The sequence below is a fragment of the Megascapheus bottae genome, chromosome 21 (genome assembly GCF_031878675.1).
Source record: "Megascapheus bottae isolate mThoBot1 chromosome 21, mThoBot2.hap1, whole genome shotgun sequence".
Taxonomy (NCBI): domain Eukaryota; kingdom Metazoa; phylum Chordata; class Mammalia; order Rodentia; family Geomyidae; genus Megascapheus; species Megascapheus bottae.
The window spans coordinates 20,340,397-20,365,174 of record NC_143529.1 but is presented as its reverse complement, the minus strand read 5'-3'; the positions used below and the strand labels follow the sequence as shown (position 1 = coordinate 20,365,174).

Genomic DNA, 24,778 nt, shown 5'->3' with positions numbered 1-24,778 from the left:
GAAAAATGAAATTGTCACTCATTAGCAGAATAAGTACAAAATTTTAAGTATTCATTTGGGAGACATTTTCAAAGATTTTTAAAATTTATTATTTTATTTATCTACAGTAATTATATAGGTGGAATCTTAAGGCTACATTTCATATAAAATATTTCTGAGCTCTTAGTATTTAGGTAACTTGCCAAATATCAACATTTTATGTGTACAGCTTTGCATTTTAATCCAAGTATATCTAACAATAGTGACTGAGCATTTTCTTCCAACTATACTCTAATAATTTCCTATGGATTTATGCTCCACTTAAATACTATTCAATATAATAATAATCCTTATAGACTTTTAGACCAATAAAATAGTTCTCTTAGTTTCCCAAATGAGGTTTGATGTGGAAACTAGCAGAAAATGTTTTAAAATTTATCTCAGAAAGAAAGCCAACATTTCTGGTTGTTACAAAACAAATGATTAAACATGATTCCAAGCATGTTTTAATTCTCTTTCATCTCTTACCTTCCCAACAGCTCTGTCTCTTTCCAAGGAGATCAGCATTTTCTCCTTCAGCAAAGCCTGGTGCTTCTCATGTAACACTTTTATTGTTGGTTCATAAGATGCATAATGTAACTTTAACCTATAAACAGAAAAGGGTGCATGCATATTAAAAATAAAAATTAAAACGGTGAATTCCATCTATCTTCTAAACCCAGATAAGTAGCAGCACACAAGAGTCAAGAAGCACAGGAGCTGTTATTTACATTAGTTTTAGTCATAACCAGGCGCTGTGGGATGAAAGGCTAGAGGAGGAAAACTATATTTGCTATAAGTATTTTCTACTTGTTGGACACAGTGGCTCAAGCCTGTAATCCTAGCTACTCAGGAAACGGAGATCTGAGGATTGCGGTTCAAAGTCACTGAGCACTAAAATCTGTGAGACTCTTATCTCCAATTAACCACTGGAAAACTGAAAGTAGTGCTGTGGCTCTGGGGTAGAGTGGTAGCCTTTAGCTGAAGAGCTCAGGGACAGCACCCAGGCCCAGAGCTCAAGTCCCATGACTTACAAAAAAAAAAAAAAAGGATTTTCTAATTGTTTTTAGCACCTTTTGCTGTATTCAAATATATGACCAGAAGATTACTGCTGTGTGAGAGTTAAGAAATTAGACTTCCTTTAATGAATGCAGAAACACCTATAAACAATGGGTGATTAAGGAAAATGTATCATTCACACCATAATCAAAGATGGCCATGAAGACAAGTATGACAAAGGACACTAAAAGTAAAAAGATTTTGATATATCACAAAAACAAATGCTTACAAATCATTTTAATTTAAAACTCAAAATAATTTTAAAAAGTTTTATTCATGTATAAATTAAATGCATAAAATACACAGAACTTAAATATTATTATTCAAGATATTTTGATGGTATATATTTATATATCTATGAAAATATAGTCCTAACAACATAGAATATTCTACAATTTTCTGAGTTATATGTTAGTTGGCAAGATAATATTTAGATTATTCCTTGGTTTACTTCTACTTTGTTCTATTCACACACACACACACACACACACATACCCCTATAGTTGACAATGTGTTTATTCAAAAGGCCAAGCTCAAGTTGCCATGAATATTTTTATACAAGTCATATAAGTCATACCAGTCATAGATGTGCATTTGTTTTGGATAAATACATAGGAGTTAAATTTCTTAGTGGTAAATTATATTTGCAGAGGTAATATATGTGTTCTGATTATTCCTTGTCCATATGTGGTGATCTGAAATCTAAGAATTATCAGTTCTATTCTCAATGGAACATTATCTTACTCTATTAAAGTTTTCTGAAAGCTGATTATTTTGTCCTACAGATTTTACACTTTTGTTGAATTTATTTCTCTTTTTTGTAGGTAATTTGCTGCTTTGCCTTCATAACACACATTTTGTTATGACACAACTCCTTATTTTCCTCTTCTTTGATGTTTCTTCTTTTTCCCTCATCCTGCTTCCCCCAAATCACCTTCAACTTCTTTTCCTTTCCTTTCCTTTCCTCTTACCAGCACTGGAGTGTGAACTTTAGGCCTCATGCTTCTGTGGCATCTACTCATAAGGCTCTACAACTTGAGCCATGTCCCTAGCACTTTTATGCTTGAGTCATTTTTCAGAGAGGTTCTCACAGTTTTTCCCACAGTGAAACTCCAAGCATAAACATCCTACCCGTACCTATACAGTCATACAACACTGTGCCCAGTTTGTTTATTGAGATAAATATTGTAATATTTTTTTGCCTGAGCTAGTCTTGAATTGGCAAACTAGAATTGGTCTGATCTTCACTTCTTGAGTAGCTAGTGTTATAGGCATGTTCCACCATGCCCAACTTGATATTCTGTTTTGAATTACAGTATACAATGTTTATTTTAAGGCATTATTTGAAATGTCTTAATTCCAAAATATTTGGGTTCTATTGCTCCAGAGATGTTCAGTTATTGCTTGCTTATGTAATTGGTTATCAAGAAAAACATATTTGTGTAACATCAAATCTGAAATTCATACAAGTTGCTTTAATGGTTCAACATACAGTTTAATAAATAGTTGATGCACATCTTAAAAAAAAAACAACATTGGCTAAGAATGTGGCTTAGTGATAAAGTGCTTGCCTAGTAGGCATGAAGCCCTGGGTTCCATTCCTCAGTACCAGATAATCAGAAAAAGCTAGACGTGGCACTATGGTTCAAGAGGTAGAGTGCTACAGCGCCTTTAGCAAAAATAGAAGCTTAGGGGCACTGCCCAGGTCCTGAGTTCAAGCTCCAGGACTGGCCAAAATAAAAGAGTAATAACATTGCTTTAGTAACTTGAATAACATTCAAGCAATATTATTTATGTTAAATTGACAAAATATTTTTTGATAAAATTAAGGAATTTCTATGTAAATTTGCTAAGTACTGAGAAGATAAGCCTCCCATTATAAATGTAGATATGTTTTTCTTATAATTCTATCATATTTGGCTTTAGAAATTTTAAAGTACTTAGAGTAGTGGACAGTTTGTTATATCTTCCTGATGAATGGATCCATTCCTTAATATAAAATGCTGTTTTTTTCTGGCTCTTAGGATATCCTGGCATATGTCGGGTCCTAGCCCAAACTTTATTTCTCCTGGTTCCATTAGCTCACAAAGAAGGACTCCTCTTAGAAAAAGAGCCTAGTGGTAGAGTGCACAAAGCCCTGGGTACAATTCCCCAGTACCGCATACACAGAAAATGCTGGAAGTGGTGCTGTGGCTAAAGTGGTAGAGAGCTAGCCCTGAGAAAGTTCAAGGACAGTACCCATGTTCTGAGTTCAAGCCCAGAACTGGTTTTAAAAAGTAGAAAGATGAAATGCCTCAGCATTAACAGTTTAATTTTTACGAAGTGTTCACTGGCTATAATGACTGAATTTGCTCATCCTTTCTCCTTCCATCCGTGTATCCCCCACTTTGTCTCTTTCCTCAAACATATCTCACCTTTCTGGTATTCATTTTTCTTTTGTTGTTGGTTGTGGGCTTGAACTCTGGACTTGGGTATTTCTCTGAGCTCTTCAACTCAACGCTACCGCCCTACTACTTGAGTCACATTGCCATCCCTGTTTTTCTGGCAGTTAATTGGAGATAAGAGTCTCACAGACATTTTGTGCCCTGGCTAGATTTGAACTGAAATCCTCAGATCTCAGCCTCCTGAGTAGCTAGGATTACACAGGCATGAGTCACTTGTACCTGGCTCTGTCTGGTATTCGACTTTATAAAAAGTCCAGTACTTGTTCAGAAGAGTTACATCTTTGATCTCCACTAAGTATACCCTCATTTAGTCCGTTTATGTGAATGTTCGTAAAAGCTGTGTTACTATGCATGTTGGTTTTTAGACCTAGCTTCCATATGAGTCAAAATGTGTCGCTTCTCTCTCTATACTGACTTACTTCATTTAACAATTTTTTTAGTTTCACCTATTTCCCTGCAAATATTGTGCTTTCTAATAAATACTTCCATTTTGCATATGTACCACATTGGCTAAATTTACTCATCCCTTGTACAGCACCTTGGCTGTATCTATATCTTGGCTATTGTGAATAGTACAGCAATGAAAATGAGTGAGTAAGCGTCTTTACTGTATCCTGCCTTGTAATATTCTGGGTAGAAGCCCAAGAATAGTATCCCTGAATCACTTGGTAATTTCATGTTTAGTTCTTGAGGAATCACCCAACTGCCTTCCAGAGTGGTTATACTAGTTTTAATTCCCAACAACAGTATATTCGCATTTTATTTTCCCACATACCCTCACCAGCATTTGTTATTCTTCATACTCTAAATGCTGGCCGGTCTTACTGGCCAACATTGAGATGAAATCTCAGTGTTGTTTTCATTGTTATATCTCTTATATAATGGGGATGATGACTATTTCCTCATGTGTTTGTTGGCCATCCTTATTTATTCTATTTAGCTCCTTTGCCCACTTATTAATTGGGTCATTAAATGAGGGGGATTTCAGTTTCTCAGGCTTCTTGTATATTTTTGGTATTACGCCCATGTCAGAAGGATAGCTGGTAAAGATCTCTAATGCTGTAAGCTGCCTTTTTAGCACAGTAACTATGCCCTTTGCTATAGAGAAACTGTACTTCACTGAAATCCCATTTTTCAAGTCCCTTCCCTATTGTTTAGTCCCTAAAAGTCTCCTCAGAGTTATAATGTTTATCCTACACTTCCTTAAGGCACTTCTTTTAGATAATCGAGTTAATAATAATAGTGAGATAAATTAAATAGTAGTGTGGCCTTTAGGGGCCTGGAGTAAATGATAGTCAACTCAATAAAACAGAAACTCCAGGTGGTTGTGGCAGACAGTCAGTATAGGAAGGATTTCATGACAGCATAGCATTTATGACCTATTAGAATATGCTTGTCCTGAAGAATTACATATGGCAATTTATCTGAGTGACTGTATGTTAGGCAAAGGCATTTTAAACAGTTGCTTTTAAATTTTGGAAACCAAATGCAACATTATGACTCTTTAGAATACAAATCTGCAGTAGCCTCAGAATAAAGGCTAGTGTACAGTTATTAGTCCAAGAAGTCACCCACTGGTCAAAGGAAGCGTTTATGAATGAACTAAGTAAATTGATCCTCTGAAGAGTAAGAAAACTGAGCCACAAAAAGGCTGATTTCAGCCTCTTTTGAGATTCAAAATACTTATGATATAGATCACTTGATGCTATCCAAAAATATTTTAGCATGTTTTCTCTGAGGTTCTGATCATTTTTCAGTTTCTTTCTCTATATACTTTTCTTTCACTTTTATTAGCACAAATTAATTATATTAGGGTACCTCATAATATTTCTTTACATATATATTATATACAGTGCTTTAATCAAATCAAATTTTCTTTTTTTGTCTGTTTTTTTCTGATTTTTTATTGTAATGTATAGAGGGGTCACAGTTACATTTGCCAGACAGAGGGTACATCACTTCTCACACATTGACACCTCCCTCATGATTTTGTCCCCATTTCCCTGCTCCAACACTCTCCCAATCATCTTGTTTTTCCCCCTTCCCTTTCCTCTTCCAAATAAACAAATAAACATATATACAATATACTATACTAGGCGACAAAGTCAGATACTGTAACAATATGAGATTAACCAAAGGGCAACAAAAAAGAGAAATAACATAGTATATTAAGGACAACAATCACCTAATACAAACAAAGCTCTTGTTTCCCCATACTGATTTGTATACTAAGGCTATGTTCTAAGTTTTTGTTTATTTGTTTTGATATTTTTGTCTTCTTATAGAGCTGAGAATCAAACACTTGTATTTTCTATCTCTTTTTTCCCCCATCTCTTTGATCTCTGCTTCTCAGATCACTGTGCTCTGGATGATCTCTGACCACACTGCTATGAGAAAAATAACTACAAGAATAAACTTACACCTTACTTTATGCATTGTCAAGTCATGCTCTTCTAGTTTTCCACAAGCTTTAACTTTCTGAGGTCATCAAGTGAAAGTCTTTGGGGAAGATGAAAGGAGGCTCCATGCTGAGTAAGCATACAGACCACATCATATAACCTCCTGTATTACTGATTGAGGAGCAATGTTGCAAAGGCCATCTATGAATCTAAAGTGAGTTGTAACATCTTAGCTACTCAGGGGAAGCAGGTGCTGAGGATTTATATATTTGAGGCAGGATCCTTCTTAGGATTTTGAACACTATCAGGAAGGTGGCTTATGCTTCTAATCTTACTTAGTGAGGAGGCTGAGATCTAAGAATTATCATCAGAAGCCAGATCTTTCATGAAAAAAACATGAGACTCATCTCCAATTAGCCACCAAAGAGCTAAAAGTGGAGTCTGGGCTCACATGGTAGACTGGAGCACGAATGCTGAGTGACCACACCCAAGCAATCAATCAGTCTGAGCTCCAGCAATGACTGAAAAGGAAATTTAGAATGCTTGGAAAAAGAGAGATATGAAACAATTATATAGGATATGTGAAAGGGCCGGGAGTTTGGCCTAGTGGTTAAAGTGCTTGCCTAGCATGATGAAGACCCTGGTTCGATTCCTTGGTACCACATGCATACAAAAAAGCCGGAAGTGGTGCTGAGGCTCAAGTGGTAGAGCTCTAGCTTTGAGAAAGTCCAAGGACAGTGCTCAGGCCCTGAGCTCAAGCCCAGAACTGGCAAAAAAAAAAAAAAAGAATTAAAAAAAAAAAAGATATGTGAATGTAACAACTTGCTGTGCTTCTGCTGGAGAACTATTTCTATACCAAGTATTATGATATGACAGTCCTAAAAAGAAATTGCATGTTTTCTATTACCATATTAAAATTATAGTTCTACTGTATACAGTAACTATTTACATAAAATATTTATAAAACTTATTGATTCAAAAATATATACTATATCTCATTAATGATGGAAATAAAAAGAAAATAATAAGGTGCCAGCATTATAAATATGTTTAGTATGTATCAATTCAGCTTTATTCAGAAAAGAGTAACCAAAATCAATTCAAGTTGCATGTCCAATCCTATCCTCCATTCTTCTTCTGATTAGTATATATGATTTAGGTACCTTTTTATGACTGGTAGACTGTATTATTGGGATCTTGGTTTTATTACTTAGAAAACTACATTAGAGCCAGGAGTGGTAGTTCATGCCTATAATCCTAGCTACTCAGGAGACAAAGATCTGAGGATTATGGTTCAAAGTCAGCCCCGGCCCTGAAGTCCCTGAGACACTTATCTCCAATTAACCACTAGAAAAATTGGAAGTGGTGCTGTGGTTCAAGTGGTAGGGCGGCAGTCTTGAGCTGAAGAGCTCAAGGACAGTGCCCAGGCCCAGAGCACAAACCCTATGACTGACAAAAAAAAATAACAACCATACTTTAGTGATTTATCTACATGGTTAAATAAATAAATAAATTCTACTGATTAGATGAGGACAAAATAGAAATTTTTTGAGTATATACCAATTATAGGATTCTCCCTATGGCACTCTCCAGATAATAAAATATAAAAATATATATTAAATAATTAATTATACAAGAAATGAATTATAGTGCTAGTCCACTTAAGTATACTTAGAAACTTAACAATAATAATAGCTTTTAAAGTATACATTAAGTAAATAAATAGTGGCTATTATATCATCCAGAGTGTTTATCAATAAAGTTCTAGACGATAACACTGTACAAGAACAATTAAAAGAGAGATTTAGTTAAGAATCATATTTTTTTATTTTTGAATTTTAGTGGGCATGAAGGTAAGGGAGGGGAGAAAGAAAATCAATATTTTGTCAACCAAATAATTTCTATAAAGTGTGATCATAAAGTTAAGGTCATTTAAGATTTGCCTTCTGCCCACTGCAAAGCCCCATTAGAGATTTGTTCCAAATGCATGCAATCTCAAGGTGTTGTGCTGTTTTGTGACTGGGCACCTTTACACAGCATGTATCTTCCAAACTCTCCCTACTAAGTGTACTCCTTCATTCAGTTGATTCATAACTATAATCTAGAATTCATTTGCTCTGAAAATACATTCTTGAGCCCTGTCACACAGTATCCTGGTTGAAGCAATTACCCTTCTAGCTAAGATAGCAACAATATCATGAACTAGGTTCTTTTACTATCTAAAACTTTATTATACAATCCAAGAACCTTTGGGTCCTCATGCATTTACTTATCCACATATTTTGAGCATATAGTATAGTTTCTGTCACATATCAGATGCTCAATAATAGTTGAATTAGTAATTTCCCTTACGGGATATTTTTTAAAGTTTAAATTTATTTTTATTGTAATTCATAGAAGGTTACAGTTATATTTGCCATATAAAAGGTACATTGATTGCTTCACATATATTGATACCCCTTCTCATGTTTTTGTCTCCATTTCCCTTCCCCCCATCTTGTTTTCCTTTCTTTCCTATTTCATATAAATTACTAAAGGTATATACAATATGCCAGATAACAAGGTAAGATATTGTAACAATATGAGAATAACTAAGGGACAACAAAAGAGACGAGAAATAACAGTACATTAAGAACAACAATCACACATTATATAGCTCTTGTTTCCATATCCCGGAGGTCCTTTCATTTAGCCTCATCCTATATGACCTTTTGTATCTAGGTTTTGAGCTATTGTAATCCTCTGCTAGGAGAGTGCAATGTTTGTCCTAATTAAGTAATTGAATAAATCTTTAACAAATATGTCAGCATATATGATCACTTACCCTTTGAGGTCATTAATCAACTTGGTTTTTTCTTGGACTATTCGCTTGTAATGCATTCGATGAAAATCACGTTCTTTCTGAATTTTTAGCATGTTTTCTTTAGCTTTGCTGAAAATAATACAAAAAAACCAAATCTAAAAACCATTGCTACTTCCTTTCTGAAAATTTATTTACCCCTCATCAGATAAAAATCAGTATTGTAAATTTTTCAAATAACAGAAATGTAATTCCACTATAATTCCCATTGGAAGATTAGGCACAGTATAATTTGTGTGGGATTTAATGTGTGTGAGGAGGTAGAAAATGAAATGACAAATCTTGAATTTTCAACATATGATTGATTCTATGTCATTTATCTAAATAAAAAAAATGTATACTTTCAGTATATTTCCAAAATACAATCAAATTACTACTAATGCAAGTTTGTTTAGTTCACTGATTTGAAACACATATAAAACAGAATGAGTCAAAGTAATTATAAATAAGGGGGAAGATTTTATGGACTTTAACTCTACACATTAAATATCAACACAAACATGACAGAGAAATGGCACCTAAAAATCATACCAACTAATTATAGGAAGAACTGAAAAGTCACAGGCCCAACGAAATTAAAAAAAAAAATGCAAGAGAAAACTAAAGTCACCCTTCTTTGTCACCCTGTACCAGAATTAACTCCAAATGGATCAAAGACCTCGAGGTAAAAGCAAATACACTGCAAATTTCAAAAGAAAGAATAAGACATACACTAGGTCTCTTTGGCACAGGTCGAAACTTTCTTAATAAGGACCAAGAAACACAACAAATCAAAGGAAGTCTGGATAAGTGGGATTGCATTAAACTACAGAGCATCTGTATGGCAAAGGACATAGCAAACTAACTAGAAAACATACAGGATGGGAGAAGATCTTCACTAACCATACAACAAAGTCCTCATATCTAAAATATATCAACAGCTCAAAAAATTGAATCACACCAAAACTAATCTCCAAAGAAACAACCATCCCATTAAAAGATGGGCCAAGGACTTAAAGAGAGTCCTCTCTGAACAAGAAATAAGAATGGCCTATGGACACATGAAGAAATGCTCAACATCTCTGGCCATAAAAGAAATGCAAATCAAAACAACTCTAAGATTCCACCACACTCCAGTAAGAATGACCAGGATCAAGAAATCTAATAACAACAAATGTTGGCAGGGATGTGGCCAGGAGGGATCACTACTACACTGTTGGTGGGAGTGCAACTCGTTCATCCACTATGGAAAGCAGTATGCTGTTGCCTCAAAAGACTAAACATAGAGCTCCCCTATGACCCAGCAATTTCACTACTTGGCATTTACCCAATCGTCCAGAAACAAGGACATACTAAATCCATTAGCACAACAATGTTCATTGCAACATGATTTATCATAGCAAAGACATGGAACCAACTCAGATTCCCCTCAGTTGATGAGTAGATCAACAAGATGTGGTATTTATGCACAATGGAATACTATGCTGCTGTCAGAAAGAATGACATTGCCCATTTGTAAGGAAATGGAAAGATTTACAAAAAAATAATATTAAGTGAAGTAAGCCAGATTCAAAGGAACATAGGCTCAATGGTTTCCCTCATTATTCAAAATCAGAAGAAACCTTGGGCTCTCCTAGAAGAGATTTACAATAGAGCAAAACCTAGATACATAAGGCCATATAGGATGAGGCTAAATTAAAGGACCTCCAGGATGTAGAAACAAAAGCCATATGATGAGTGATTGTTTTCCTCAGTGTACTATGTTATCTTTCATCTCTTTTGCTGTACCTTGGTTATCCCTTATTGTTACAGTATTTTACCTTGTTATCTGATATATTGTATGTATGTTTATTTGGTTATTTGAAAAAGGATAGGGAAGGGGAGAAAACAAGATGAGGGGCGGGGATGTGGGGAGGGAAATGGAGACCAAGACATGAGAAAGGGTATCAATGTTTTTGAAGTAATGTGCCTTCTATCTGGTGAATATAATGTAACCCCTCTATTAATTACAATAAAACATATGAAAAATTGCAGGAACTATTAAATATTTTTCAATTCTAACCATCAGTATCAATGGAGTTAACTGTCCAATTAAATGGCATATACCATCTAGTTGGATCAAAAAAGCAAGATCCACCTTTCTGCTGTCTTAAGAGACACATCTTGCCCCTAAAACAAACATATTTTGAGAGTGAGAGAATGGAATAATATCTATCAAGCTAATGGCCCCCATAAACAGGTTGGAGTTGCCATCCTCATATCAGATAAAATAGACTTCAAACTAAAATTAGTGAGAAGTGACAAAGAAGGTTATTACATACTACTAAAGAGATCTCTCCTCCAGGTAGATATATCTATCCTAAATATCTTTATACCTAATGCTGGGGCACCCAACTTCCTAAGGCAAACTTTCCTGATACTAAAACCACACATAGATCCACCACAATGATTGTCAGTGACTTTAACACACCACTGTCACCTCTGGATAGATCAACAAGGCAAAAACACAACAAAGAAACCTCAGAATATAACAATTACATAGACCAACTAGACCTAACAGACATCTGCAGATTATTACATCCAGCAGCACCAGAATATACACTTTTTTCTGCAGCACATGGAACATTTTCTAAAATAGATGGCATTTTAGGGCATAGAGCAATCCTGTGCAGATTCAGAAACACTGAAATTACTTCCTGCATTCTCTCAGAGAAAAAGGGCATCAAATTGGAACTGAACATCAATCTCCACCAAGCAAAACCCTGTAATTTCATGGAGATTGAACAACACATTGTTGAATCACCAGTGGGTTATTGGTTATTGAGGAGATCAGAATAGAAATTCAACCATTTATGGAATTTAACAAAAAGAAGCACACAATACCAGCTCCTTTGGGATACAGCAAAGGCAGTACTCAGAGGAAAATTTATATCTCTGAGTGCCTACTTTAACAAATTGGCAATTTGCAAACAAACAAGTTAATGGTACACTTAAGCTCTTGGAAGAGCAACAAACCAATCTCATTTCTAGTAGAAGGAAGCAAATTACTAAAATCAAAGTCTTTGGCCCATCTTTCAATGGGATGGTTGTTTCTTTGAAGATTCATTTTGGAAAGATTCAATTTTTTAGCTGTACATATATTTTAGATATGAGGCTAAAGACTTTGAAAGGGTGCCTTCTCTGAATAGGAAATAATAATGGCCTTATAGACCTATGAAGAAATGCTTGACAACTCTGGCCATAAAAGAAATGCAAATCAAAACAACTTTGAGATTCCACCTCACTCCAGTTAAAACTGTCATGATCAAGAAATCTAATAAAAACAAATGCTGGCAGGGATGTGGCCAAGAGGGATGGCTAGTACACTCTTGGTGGGAGTGTAAACTAGTTCAACCACTACAGAAAGCAATATGATGATTCCTCAAAAGACTAAATATAGAGCTCCCCTATGACCCAGCATTTCCATTCCTTGGCATTTACCCAAAATTTCAGAAATAAGGAGAAACTAAATCCACTAGCATAACAATGTTCACTGCAGCACTGTTTACCATAGTAAAGATATGGAACTCAGATACCCCCAGTAGATGATCGGATCCAGATGCCCCTCATTAGAAATGATTTTATCAAGGAAATGTGATACTTATACACATGGAATTCTATGCTGCCCTCAGAAAGAATGATATTGTCCCATTTGTTAAGAAATGAAAAGACTTGGAAAAAAATCAAACTAAGTGAAGTAAGCCAGACCCCAAAGAACATAGGCTGAATGATTTCTCTCATTTGTAATAATTAGTATACATCTAGGACTCTCCTAGTAAAGGATTACAATAGCATAATACCTAGATTCATAAGGTCGTATAGGATGAGACTAAATGAAAGGATCTCCATGATATGGAAACAAGAGCTCTATTTTGATTGTTATTCTACATGTACTATATTATTTCTCTTCTCTTTTGTTGCCCTTTGGTTAATCTCATATTGTTACTGTATCTGATTTTGTTACCCAGTATATTGTATAAAAACCTATTTGTTTATTTGAAATAAGAAAGGGAAGTGGGGAAACAAGATGATTCGGAGGGGATGCAGGAGGAAAATTTGCACAAACATGAGAAGGGGTATCAATGTGTGAGAAGTTATGCTCCTACTACCTGGTAAATGTAATTACATTACCCAAACAAGAAAAAAATAATGCCCAGATAAAAACTTACTTTTAAGAAAATTATGGCAATAGGTAAAGAAAATAAAAAATTTAGATAAAAGAAAATAAAAATAATGGGAAAGTATATACAAAACATAAGAAAACATTAGAAAGGGTCCCAAACTATAAATCATGAACATTAAGGAGAAAGATACAGAAACCAAATGCATAGAAAACTTTTTCAATATTTACTAAATGTTATTTTAATAGTAAAAAGTGTCTACAATCTTGGAAGAAAAATGGCTCACCAAATATAGGCTCTCTGTATGACAGTAAACAAAAAAGATTAGAAAATCATCTCCATACAACATACAGATTAAATACTGCACGAAACACAAAGAATACTGAAAGCAGCAAATCACCTAAAAAGAACAAAGTATTAGAGTAGCCAATTCCTCAACAAGAAGTACTAAAACCTGGTAGAGGACAGGACACCAAGAAAAGTCTAATGATTTATTATTGTTCTTTTAGAGGACCCTTACAGAGAAAAGAACGAATTAATATTTATAGAGAGCCCTAAATACATAATATCCAAATGCTAGGCCCAATTATAATAATAAAGTAGTACACTAAACCCCATTAATATTATAAATAATAACAAAAGTTTGTCTTATTCTTATGCAAGATTGTTTTTCAAATATCTTAAACACTTGTCTTTTCAGTAGAAAATGTAGGTCTTTTCTAGTCAATCTACATTAATCCATTTATAGACTGTTTCATCAATGCCTCATTTTAATATGATTAATGGATGGGTGTTTATGTATTTTTTTTCTTTTTGTCAGTGCTGGGTCTTGAGCTCAGGGCCTGAGCACTGTCCTTGGGGTTTCTCATGACTAGGGGCCTATTACTTGACTTCTGGCTTTTTTCTATGCATGTGGTACTGATGAATTGAACCCGAGTCTTCATGTGTGTTAGGCAATTACTCTACCACTAGTCCAAACCCCCGGCCTGCATTTATATATGTTCCATTGCACTACAAAGGGTCTGATGTCTAATTGTCTACTATTTGAAGCTTTTGTTGGCTATAACATTTGTACCCATGCCCCCAGCCATTCGCATTATATTGTGTAGCATTTATTAGTTAGAATAAATTCTATTGTAGAAACCTAAACTATGTCTGTATAAAATTGTTCTTGATTCATTATTTTGTACCTATAATTTAATTTTTCTGTAAAACACACACAAATCAGTCTAGCATACAATTTGATTCAATTAGTTTGCCAGAAATTGGCTTTTTTGTATGGAAAGATATTATTTTCGTCTCTAGAAATAGTCCATTAGCAATTATTTTAAAATGGATTGTATGGATTTTGGCAAAAGCATCATCAAAAATCTATAAAGAAAGATGTTAGTTCAAAAGTTGCCCAGAATTATTATAATACATGGGACATGTGATTATAAGCCTCTTAAGTCTCAATTTCCTACTTAGCAAATTTTAAAATCATTATTTTCAAAATGTTGTACACATTATTAAAATAATGTAAGATAACACAAATATCTGAAATTAAAGATAAAGAACAAATTAAACTAAATTGGAGAAAAAGTCTGGCAGAAAAAGAATTGTGAATTTCAAGAGAAAAAAAACAAATATCTACCTATATCATCATGTACAACAAGGTTATCCTTAATGATTTTTTTCATATATTTTTATTGTAATTAATAGAAGCGTTACATGATATTTGCCAGATAGATGGTGCATTAATTCCCATACACTGATACCCTTTCACATGTCTTGGTCCCCATTTCCCTCCCCCCCACCCCCACCCCTCATCTTGTTTTCCCCCGTTCCCTATCCAATTTCAAATAACCAAATACAAATATATCCGATATATCAGGTAACAAAGTGAGATACTGTAACAATATGAGATAACCAAGGGACAGCAAAAGAGATGAGAGATAACATAGTACCTTAAGAACACAATCATTCATTATATGGCTTATGTTTCTATATCCTAGAGATCCTTAATGATTTTCTTTGAAGAAGTAAGAATCTTCCATGATAAATAAAAAGGTAAGAAATTCTAGTTTTAGGACACTAAATCAGTAATATGATACAAAAAGGGATCTTACACATAGAAAAGGAAAATAAATGCAACCAACAAAACTAGATAAAGATAAATCACAGTACATGAACTGATATACACATAAGGATGGGGAAAGAAGAAAACATCACAAAAACAACCAAGTGAGAGGAATCTCTGCACACCTTTAAGTTATAGCACTGAATGTCATTTGTTTCAGTTTTCCAGTCAAAAGACATAGTCCACGGGGTTTATTGCTTTAAATAAATGCACTTATATGGGAAAGAAAGACAGACAAAGTTAAATGATGAATAAAGTTTTCCAAGAAAATAGAGCCTTGGAGAAGACAGAATACACACCCTTATTTAACATAGTAGATTTCAAAGTAAAATTATCCAGAATAAACAAAAAAGTCACTTCAAATTGATAAAAGAAGCAATTTTCAATAGATGAAAATGGTTATAAATATGTAGAAAATCAGTGTCAGTGAAACCAATTTCATAAATAAATACTACTACACAGAAAAATATAAGTAGACTCCAGGACAGTAATTGGTGACATTAAAATCCACTCTCCCCATTACATGGAGATTCAACAAATAAACTTCAGAAACATCATTATCAACAAGAAAAAGTACAAAATCAAATGTTATAGAGTAATTGGTATTAACAGACATCATCAAATTAACAGATATAGATAATAGAATAAGTGGGATTAACAGATTCATCAAAAAGCTGTACCATACACATTCTACTCAGTTGCATGCAGATTTTTTCTAAAATAAACCATGTTTTAATATATAAAGTTTTAGCAAACATAAAAAATTGAAATGATTTGCTCTATCAGGCCACAATAGCATAAAAGTAGAAAATAACAGCAAAATAAGCTATCGAGAGTATTCAACTATATAGAACATAAAAAATGAGGAAAATAATTGTTTCAATCACACAAAAATGAATTTTGAAATATAGCAAATGAAATGGCAAGAATTAAGGTTATAACTAAGTGTACCTGAATTCTAAAAAAATCAGAAAAATCTTAAATGAAGAATCCAGTGATGCTCCTAAATTTCTTAAAAATATATGAATGCTCTTGTTTCTATATTTTTTGTGTGATTGTTGTTCTTAATTTACTATGTTATTACTCTCCTCTTTTGTTGCCCTTTTGTTGATCTCATATTGTTACTGTATCTGACTTTGTTACCTGGTATATTGTATATACCTTTATTTAATTATTTGAAATAGGAAAGGGAAGGGGGGATAACAAGATGATTGGGAGGGGTTGGGGAAGGGAAGTAGGGACAAAAACATGAGAATGGGTATCAATGTGTGAGAAATAATGCATCTACTAACTGGCAAGTGTAACTTTAACTGCTCTATACATTATAATAAAATATATGTATATATATGCTCTTTTAAAAGTTACTTTGCTGTACAGATAAACAAGTTTAATAAACTCTTATCTAATACAAAATGGGAGAAGATACAATTTGATGAAATGAGATTTGAAAAAGAGAACATCTCAGTAAATACAAAATGAAATTCAAAGGATCTCTGGAAAATATTTCAAATACTTGTATCTGAATAAACTGGAAAATCCAGACAAAATCCAAGTGACACACAAAAATTGAGCCAGGAGGATATACAACTCTACAATAGACCACAACAAAGAATAATGTTGATGCAGTAATAGTTTCCAAATAAAGAAAAGTCCAGAACTAATTGGATTAACCATCAATTGCTGACATAGCTGTAATGAAATAATACCAATGATTCTGAAGCTAACATAAAATAGAACAGTAAATAACTGGCTCAATTAAGCTATTATTATCCTGAAATCTGCCAGGGAAGCAAAATTACTGATCAAGTTTGTTGATGAACATGTATAAGAAAATTCACACTAAAATTCTTCAACAACATATTATAAAGATAATAGGTGTACATGGTAAATTGATTTCATTATGGAAATGCAAGGACATACTTCTATCAATAAGTGAAGTACAGCATATCAATGAAATGGACAAGAAAAAAACATTGATAAAACTCAAAATCCTCATTATTATTAAATGCCTAAAAAACAGAGTAGAATGAATATATGTCAACTTAGTAAAGGCTATATGATAAACTTACAGGAAAGCTGAAACCAGTTTCTATAAAATTAGAAATGAGGCAAGAATTTACAGTCTTTTTTATTTTTATTCAATAATAGCATTGAATTCCAATCCAAAACAATAAATAGGAAATAGAATTAAAAGAAATAAGAATAAGAAAGAAAAATGCCAAATTTACCCTAGTTGCAATTAATATGACCCTACATTTGAAAGAGTTGATGGACATTTTTGGCACAATAGCAGGACACAAAATCAATATAGAACTATCAGTAATAATTTTTCTACATGTTAATAATGAATAAGACAGAAATCAGAAAAAATTCTGTTCAAAATAGAAAAAAAATTAAAAACTACGGATTAACCCAATGAAGGAGGTGAAATATTTCTTCTGCAAAAGCTACAAAACATTAAAGAAAATGAGGAAGACACTGGAAGACAGAACTCCCATATCTGTAGATTGGTAAGGTTAATATTGAGAGAATAGCTATATCACTAAAAGAAACCTTTGTATTCAAAGAAATCTCCATCAAATTTCAATGGTATTTTTCAAAAATATAGGAAATAAAAAAATTCATTTGGAAACATAAAAGGCTGCGAATAACAAGAGAACACAAAGAGATAGGGATCACTTCTATAGTGTGAGAACACAAAGAGAAGTACTGGATATATGATAAAATTGAACTTCATATTAAAGTACAGAATCATAGTGGCAAAAATTACATGGTATCAGTATATATACAGAAATACAAATCAATAGAATAAATGATTCATAAATAAATTCATGCAGCTATCTCCAACATGCAATGGGGAAAAGACAGCTGCTTCAGAAAATGTTCTTGAGGAAAATGAATTATTCTTAATTTAGCTTCTGATGTCTGAACCTCAACCCCTAATTTGCTGTGAAATGGATTGAGGACCTCAAAATCAAAAACTCCAAAGAAAAGACTACAGAAAACAAAGAGAAAACTTGAAGATAACGGGCATAGGCAACGACATTAAGAGTAGGACTCCAATTGTTTAGGAAATATGAGCAAAAAATGACCAAGTGACTCAGATTAAATTAAAAAACTTCTAGATAGCAAAAGAAATGAATACCTGAATGGAAGCAAGTCTCTGTAAGCTATGCATCAAGTAATTAATATTTAGAATGCATAAAAATCTAGAAAATATTAAATACCTAAAGAAACAATAATAATGGGTTAATGAATGTTAATTACTGGGTAAACGAACTTCAAAAAATGTACAAATAACCCAAGTGCATTAAAATGTTAATGTCTTTGCAAAAATGAAAATGAGAAAAATACTGAGATTCTATCTCGTCCCAGTCATAATTTCTATCACCAAACAAACAAACCACAAATATTGCCAATGGCGTTAAGAGAAGAACCTTTATACATTGTTAGTGAGAATGTAAATTACTGCAGCACCTGTGGGAATCAGTAGGTAAGATCCTAAAAACTCTGTTTATTTAGAAGTACTATGATTCTTCTCTGTTAGCCTGGAGCAGGTATCAGGCTGAATGAACGCAGCATGTAGTAAAATGTAGACACCTTCACAGAAGTGTTTATCACAATACTACTCAGGCTAGCTGTGGATTAGGCAGTGACCAGAAACTAGATGATGATGATAATAATTTCAGTAGTTCTGGGACATAAGTGTAAAGGGACACACTCACATTGGGGTATGAAAGTAGCATAATGAAAACTACCAAATGCTAACTTTAAATGGGGTCAAAGAGGAAGGGAGGCTAAGAGAATATGGTAAAGGGAGTGAAATCTATGTAGAAAAATAACTTATGAAAATAAAAATAACTTTCACAATATATTCAGTTAAATGACATTGTTACACGTCCATAATCCTTGAGAAATGTTACCGTCAATATCATCAGCATCATTCCTACTGAGTATACTACAAAGCACAGATTCCAGCCCAGTAGTAATGACTCTCACCTGAAATCCTAGCTATTCCAAAGGCTGAGATCTCAGGATCCAGGTTAGAAGCCAAGTATAGCAAGAAAGTCTATAAGCTAGATATGAACCTGGGAACAAGTGACAGAGTACCAGCCTTGAATGAAAATACTAAGGGACAACACTTTGACTCAGAGTTCAAGCCTCAGTACCAGCACACAAAGCAAAAGACAAATTCATTTTTTTCTAATAGGTCTGTTTTCCTCCAATAAGAAATGTGACAATAGATAGTTGAGTCCACTCCAAGAGACCAAAAGTAACAGGATGTATCACTCTGTGTGTCTACATGAAGTAATTTTTTATGAACATCATTTTAAGAATATTAAAATTAATTTATATCTCGTATCTTAGAAGTTACATAGACATATCTTATCTGAAGTGTAAACCAGAAACAGGATAAAAGTACTTAAACTGCTCCCAAGTTTCTTAATCAGAACCAGAGATGTGCAATGCTGAATAAACTCATTTTATTCCAATACACATTTAGAAATCTATTTGTGCTCATCCCAGGAAAGCATAGGAATTTACTAAAGTATTAGACCTTAAAGTTTTTCTGACCATTAAATTGGTTTTCAGAGACTTGTTTTCTGTTTGCACCAATGAAATCCACTCTGTGAGACAATTTAAATTCATTTCATGGTCAGGCTTCTCCTTTTATGACCTTCCTGACGCCCATCTGCTTAATAAAATGAAAATGAGAGTTGCACTGAAGAACAGTAAAATATTCATATAAGCAATTAATATTTCCTAGTTTATAGTATTTTCTCATCACAATCAGTCCAGCACCTTTGTTTTCTAAAAAAAAAAATTTTATCAACACAAACAGCAAACAGTGATTCAAGAGCAATGAAGTAAGGGTGATTCAGTGAAGCAATTTGTTTAAATTTATATATCATAAAAATTAGAATTTACAAATGCCTTTTCTTAATGAGATGGCAACAGGAGTACTGAGTCTCATCATTTCAGGAATCTGGAAAATCAACACATACAATTCCACTATGCAATAATCAAATAGATATATTCTGATCACACTATGAAATTGCAAAATTTCACTTCTTAACATGATACAAGTGTTAATTAGTAGTATGACCTTTAAAAGTATTTTCTACATGAATGGGCTGGTAATTAATTGATTTTAAGTAATAATTTTGATATGATTGTTAGGTTATAAAGTTACAGAGTTCTGGTTATCATTATATAGAAAGAGAAAACATATATGTCTTTCTTTTGCCAATCAAAACATATATCTTAACCACATTATTTCTCCAAATGCAAAATGAGCTAAAGTAATTTCTCTCAAACCCTTTTTTTTGCTTTCCTGAACTTGAGCTAAGGGCCTGAACACTGTCCTTGGGTTTTCTCAAAGCTAGAGATCTACCACTTGAGCCAAAGCACCACTAATGGCTTTTTTTCTATGTGAGTGATATCGGAGAATTGAACCTGGGTCTTTGTGCATGCTCAGCAAGCACTCTACCATTAGGCCAAACTCCTGGCCAGGGCTAAAGTAATTTCTAATCACAGTAATTATATGACTACCATCTTTAAATTGATTGTGCTTTACATCATTCATATTAATATTAGAATGATTATTGAATGGCCAATGGAAGTCAGCCAGATTGGAGAAATTTTTCCTTATATTCTTCACAAAAAACGTGGCGTATGCCCATGTCCAGAAATTATACCTTCCTAATTTAACAACCAATTACCTAAATCTTAGAGCATAAAATTTTATGGGCTTCATTATTATCTTTATTTTCACAGTGTTTGTTTCTGAAAGCCATTAAATTAAATGGGTCTTCACAAACGCTGGTCACTTTTTGACCTTCTGAAGAAGTAAATTTTGTAAGTAAAATCAGTACCTTTTTCCAAAGCTCCTAATTTTTCCTCAATGTTAACTGCAATTTTATTTTTAATGTCTCTATTTTCTCATAGAAGAAAATACAATATTTATTTAAAATAACACTTTTCAAGCATCCAATTAACAATCACAGCCAAGATTATTTTCTTTCAAATCTTTATACAATATTATTTTTTACCAACTCTTTTATGACTTTCTGTAGTTCTTTTCTGTTCAGCATTGTATTTGCTTAGTGTAAAAAATCACAAAAGAAAAAAGATACTCTAAATAAGACAAGAATTAGCATGACAGAAAGTTGCTTATAAGCGGGCCTGGTGGTGGCTCTCCTAGCTACTCTGGAGGCTGAGATTTGAGGATCAAGGTTCAAAGCCAGCCCAGGCACAAAAGGACCTGAGACTCTTATCTCCAATTAACCTTGAGAAAATGGGAAGTGGGGCTTGGCTCAAGGGGATGGTGGTAGCCTAGAGCTGAAGAGCTCAGGGGGAGAGCAAGCACCCAGGCTGAGATCAAGCCTTATGACCCACACACAAAAAAATAAATGCTTATATTCCCTTCATGGTAAAAAAAAAATGAGGCCTACTCCAAAAGTATACTATCAAAGCAAATAGCATCAATTACAATATCAACAAATATCATCCAAAAATCATTAAGGTATAGTTTTAAAGTTAGATATTAAAAGGACAATTATTAAGTTTCTACTATATATTATGTACAGTATAAGGCCTGCAGGCACCATGAAATAAATACAAGACCTAGTCTGTATAATACCCAACTCACAAAATATTGGCATCAAGTTAAAGGCACAAATTCCCAGCTCTTTCATATAAATACAATATTAACTTACCAGACACTTTTTAAATGAGATAGTCTAGGTAAATAGAAGACTCAAACTTGTGAAGATACAATTCCTTCCTCTCCAGAATATACATATAAACAGTATTTATGCCAATTTACATACCAAATTCCTATTGTGTTCAACTTTGTTAATCCCAAATTCATCCTTCTCTTTTATGGAATTTGGAAAAATGAACCTATATCATATACAAGCAATCTTGAAAAAGAATGAAGGACTCTAACTTTTGACTCATTAAAAAACTAGAAAAAGAGCTGGAAGTTTAGCCTAGTGGTAGAGTGCTTGCCTAGCATGCATGAAGACCCGGGTTCGATTACTTGGTACCACATACATTTAAAAAAAAAAAGCCAGAAGTGGTGCTGCAACTTAAGTGATAGAGCCTTGAGAAAGTACAAGGACATTGTTCAGGCCCTGAGCTCATACCCAGGATTGGAAAAACAAAACAAAACAAAACAAAACAACAACAAAAAACCCTAGAAATAAAATCAAGTCGGATATAACTATAACAATAGAAAAGTAGAAACATACGTGAAAAAATAGAACAGAATCTAGAAATAGACCCATAATTGATTTTCAGTAGAAGTTCCAGACATTTCAAGAACTTCTAAAGAAATTAATGATTCATGTATCTCATGCTTCACCCCACACAACAAATGAAGGAATAGAGAATGAAATACAATTTTTAAATCTTTAACAGTTTTAGAAGGAGGTCCAAAAGAATACCTCATGGCAAGTGAGTAGGCCATGGTATATTAGGTAAAATACCACAAGCTGTACCATAAAATGATAAAATTTGATTTCATCAAAATTTCAAGCATCTTCTCATGGAAAGCAATATTCTGTGCTTAGGCTTGGTGTACACATGGTGAAAATCTCATAGCATAGATAGGGTCATTGTAATTTGAGTCCAGTCCCAGGCAAAAAGCACTGTTCCCTAAGAAAACAAAGTATAAAAGGACTAGGTCAAGGTTTAAGTGGTAAAGTGCCTGCAGAATGTTCACAAAGCTCTGAGTTTAGACTTCAGTGCCATCATTCATGTCTCCTTTACAAGGTACTTTGTTAGCTGTCACTTAATACCTGCTATCAAGTCATACACATGCATATATGAATATTATATACACACTATATATATGTACATATACAAAATCTGAGTACAAATCTTTTTTTTTTTTTTTTTACAGTCCTGAGGCTTAAACTCGGAGCCTGGGAACTGTCCCTGAGCCTCTCTGTGCTTAAGGCTAGAATTCTACACTTGAGCCACAGCACCCCTTCCAGTATTTTGTTTATGTTGTATTGAGGAATCAAACCCAGGGCTTCATGCATACTAGGCAAGCACTCTACCACTAGCCAAATTCCCTGCCCCTAAATATAAGCCTTTTAATAATATATTTTCTCCTTAAAATGTCTATAAAAATATTCTCAACAAATTATAACATAAATTTTTTATTAAAGAATTTATTAAGGGCCGGGGGTTTGGCCTAGTGGTAGAGTGCTTGCCCAGCATACACGAAGACCTGGGTTCAATTCCTCGGTACCACATACATAGAAAAAGGCAGAAATGGTGCTGAGGCTCAAGTGTTAGAGCTCTAGCCTTGAGAAAGTCCAAGGACAGTGCTAAGGCCCTAAGCTCAAGCCCAGAACTGGCAAAAAAAAAAAGAATTTATTAACATTGATTTTTACATCATATTTCAAATGACATGTTTAACAAACAAGTGTTCAAGAAGGGAATCTATATATAATCACTAGCACTTAGATTCTAGATCATAATCAAAATTAGGCTAAAGGGTTTGTATATCATAGATACATATTAATTTGTGAAATAAAAATTATATCTATAGAGTCATAGGTTTTTATGTCTATGTAGTTGTGCTTATATTTCCAATACCATGTCCATGCATTGGGTATGCAAATATTGAGTCCTCTCTTTTGTACTGTTTGTATCTAATAGCCACATATTAAGGATACCATGCACCTTCTGTTCATTTGGTCTTGACTTGTCTCACTCAACATGATTCACTCTAGATTCATCCACTTCCCTGCAAATGTCATTATTTTATCTTGTCTGTTGGCTATGTAGAATTCCATTGTATATATATACCACATTTTCTGTATCCATTCATCTGCAGTAGGGCATCTGGATTGTTTTCATCACCCAGCTATTGTGAATAATGCAGAGATGAACATAGCTGAGCAGGTGCCCTTATCATATCCTGGGTTATGATGCTCAGGGTAGATGCCCAGAAGTGGTGTGGTGGGATTACAGGGAAGGTCAATTTTCAGTTCTTTAAGAAACCTCCACACTGCTTTCTAGAGTGGCTGAACTAGTTTATAATCCCACCAGCAATGTAGCAGGGTTCCTTTTTCTCCACAACCCCACCAGCAACTGTCATTGTCTGAGTTCATAATCTTGGCCATTCTTGTTGTGGTAAGGTGGTATCTTAGGGTTGTTTTATTTGCATTTCCTTTACGACCTTGGATGATGAACATTTTCTCATTTGCTTTTCTGCCATTTTAATCTCTTCTTCTGATAAGTCTCTCTTTAGTTCCTTTGCCCATTTAGTGAATGGTTTGACGGGTTTGAGGGGGATTAGTTTCTTGAGTTCCCTGTAGATACTGGATATTAAGCACTTGTCAGATGTATTATTGGTAAATATATTCTCCCAGTTGGTTGGCTTGTCTCTCTACTTTTGCGACTATGCTTTTATCTGTCCAGAAACTTTTTATTTTTAGGTAGCCCCATTTCTCCAATCTCTTGTGACCCTGGGATTCTGTTCAGGAATCTTTTACCTGTGCCTATGAGTTCCAGTGTCTCTCCTACTCTATCATGTAGGAGTTTCACGGTTTCCAGTGTGAGACTGATATCTTTGATCCATTTTGAGTTAATGCTTGTGCATGGCAAAAGGCTAGGGTCAATTTTTTAATTTTCTGCATGTAGCTGCCCAGTTTTGCCAGCACTAATAATTGAATAGACTGTGTTTGTTCCACTGTATATCTTTGGCTCCTTTATCAAAT

At 33.9% G+C, this 24,778-nt stretch overlaps 1 protein-coding gene across 2 annotated transcripts in view; it reads right to left on the bottom strand.

The window, feature by feature from the left end:
* Positions 1-24,778, bottom strand: part of Spag16 (sperm associated antigen 16) — a 732,786-nt gene that overhangs the window by 687,789 nt on the left and 20,219 nt on the right. For both annotated transcript variants that reach the window (XM_090354758.1, XM_090354756.1), the window contains 2 exons: positions 8,745-8,852; positions 508-625 (listed from right to left, as the gene is read on the bottom strand). In XM_090354758.1, coding sequence (XP_090210884.1) covers positions 508-625; positions 8,745-8,852 — 226 coding nt within the window. The remainder of the gene's footprint in view (positions 1-507; positions 626-8,744; positions 8,853-24,778) is intronic.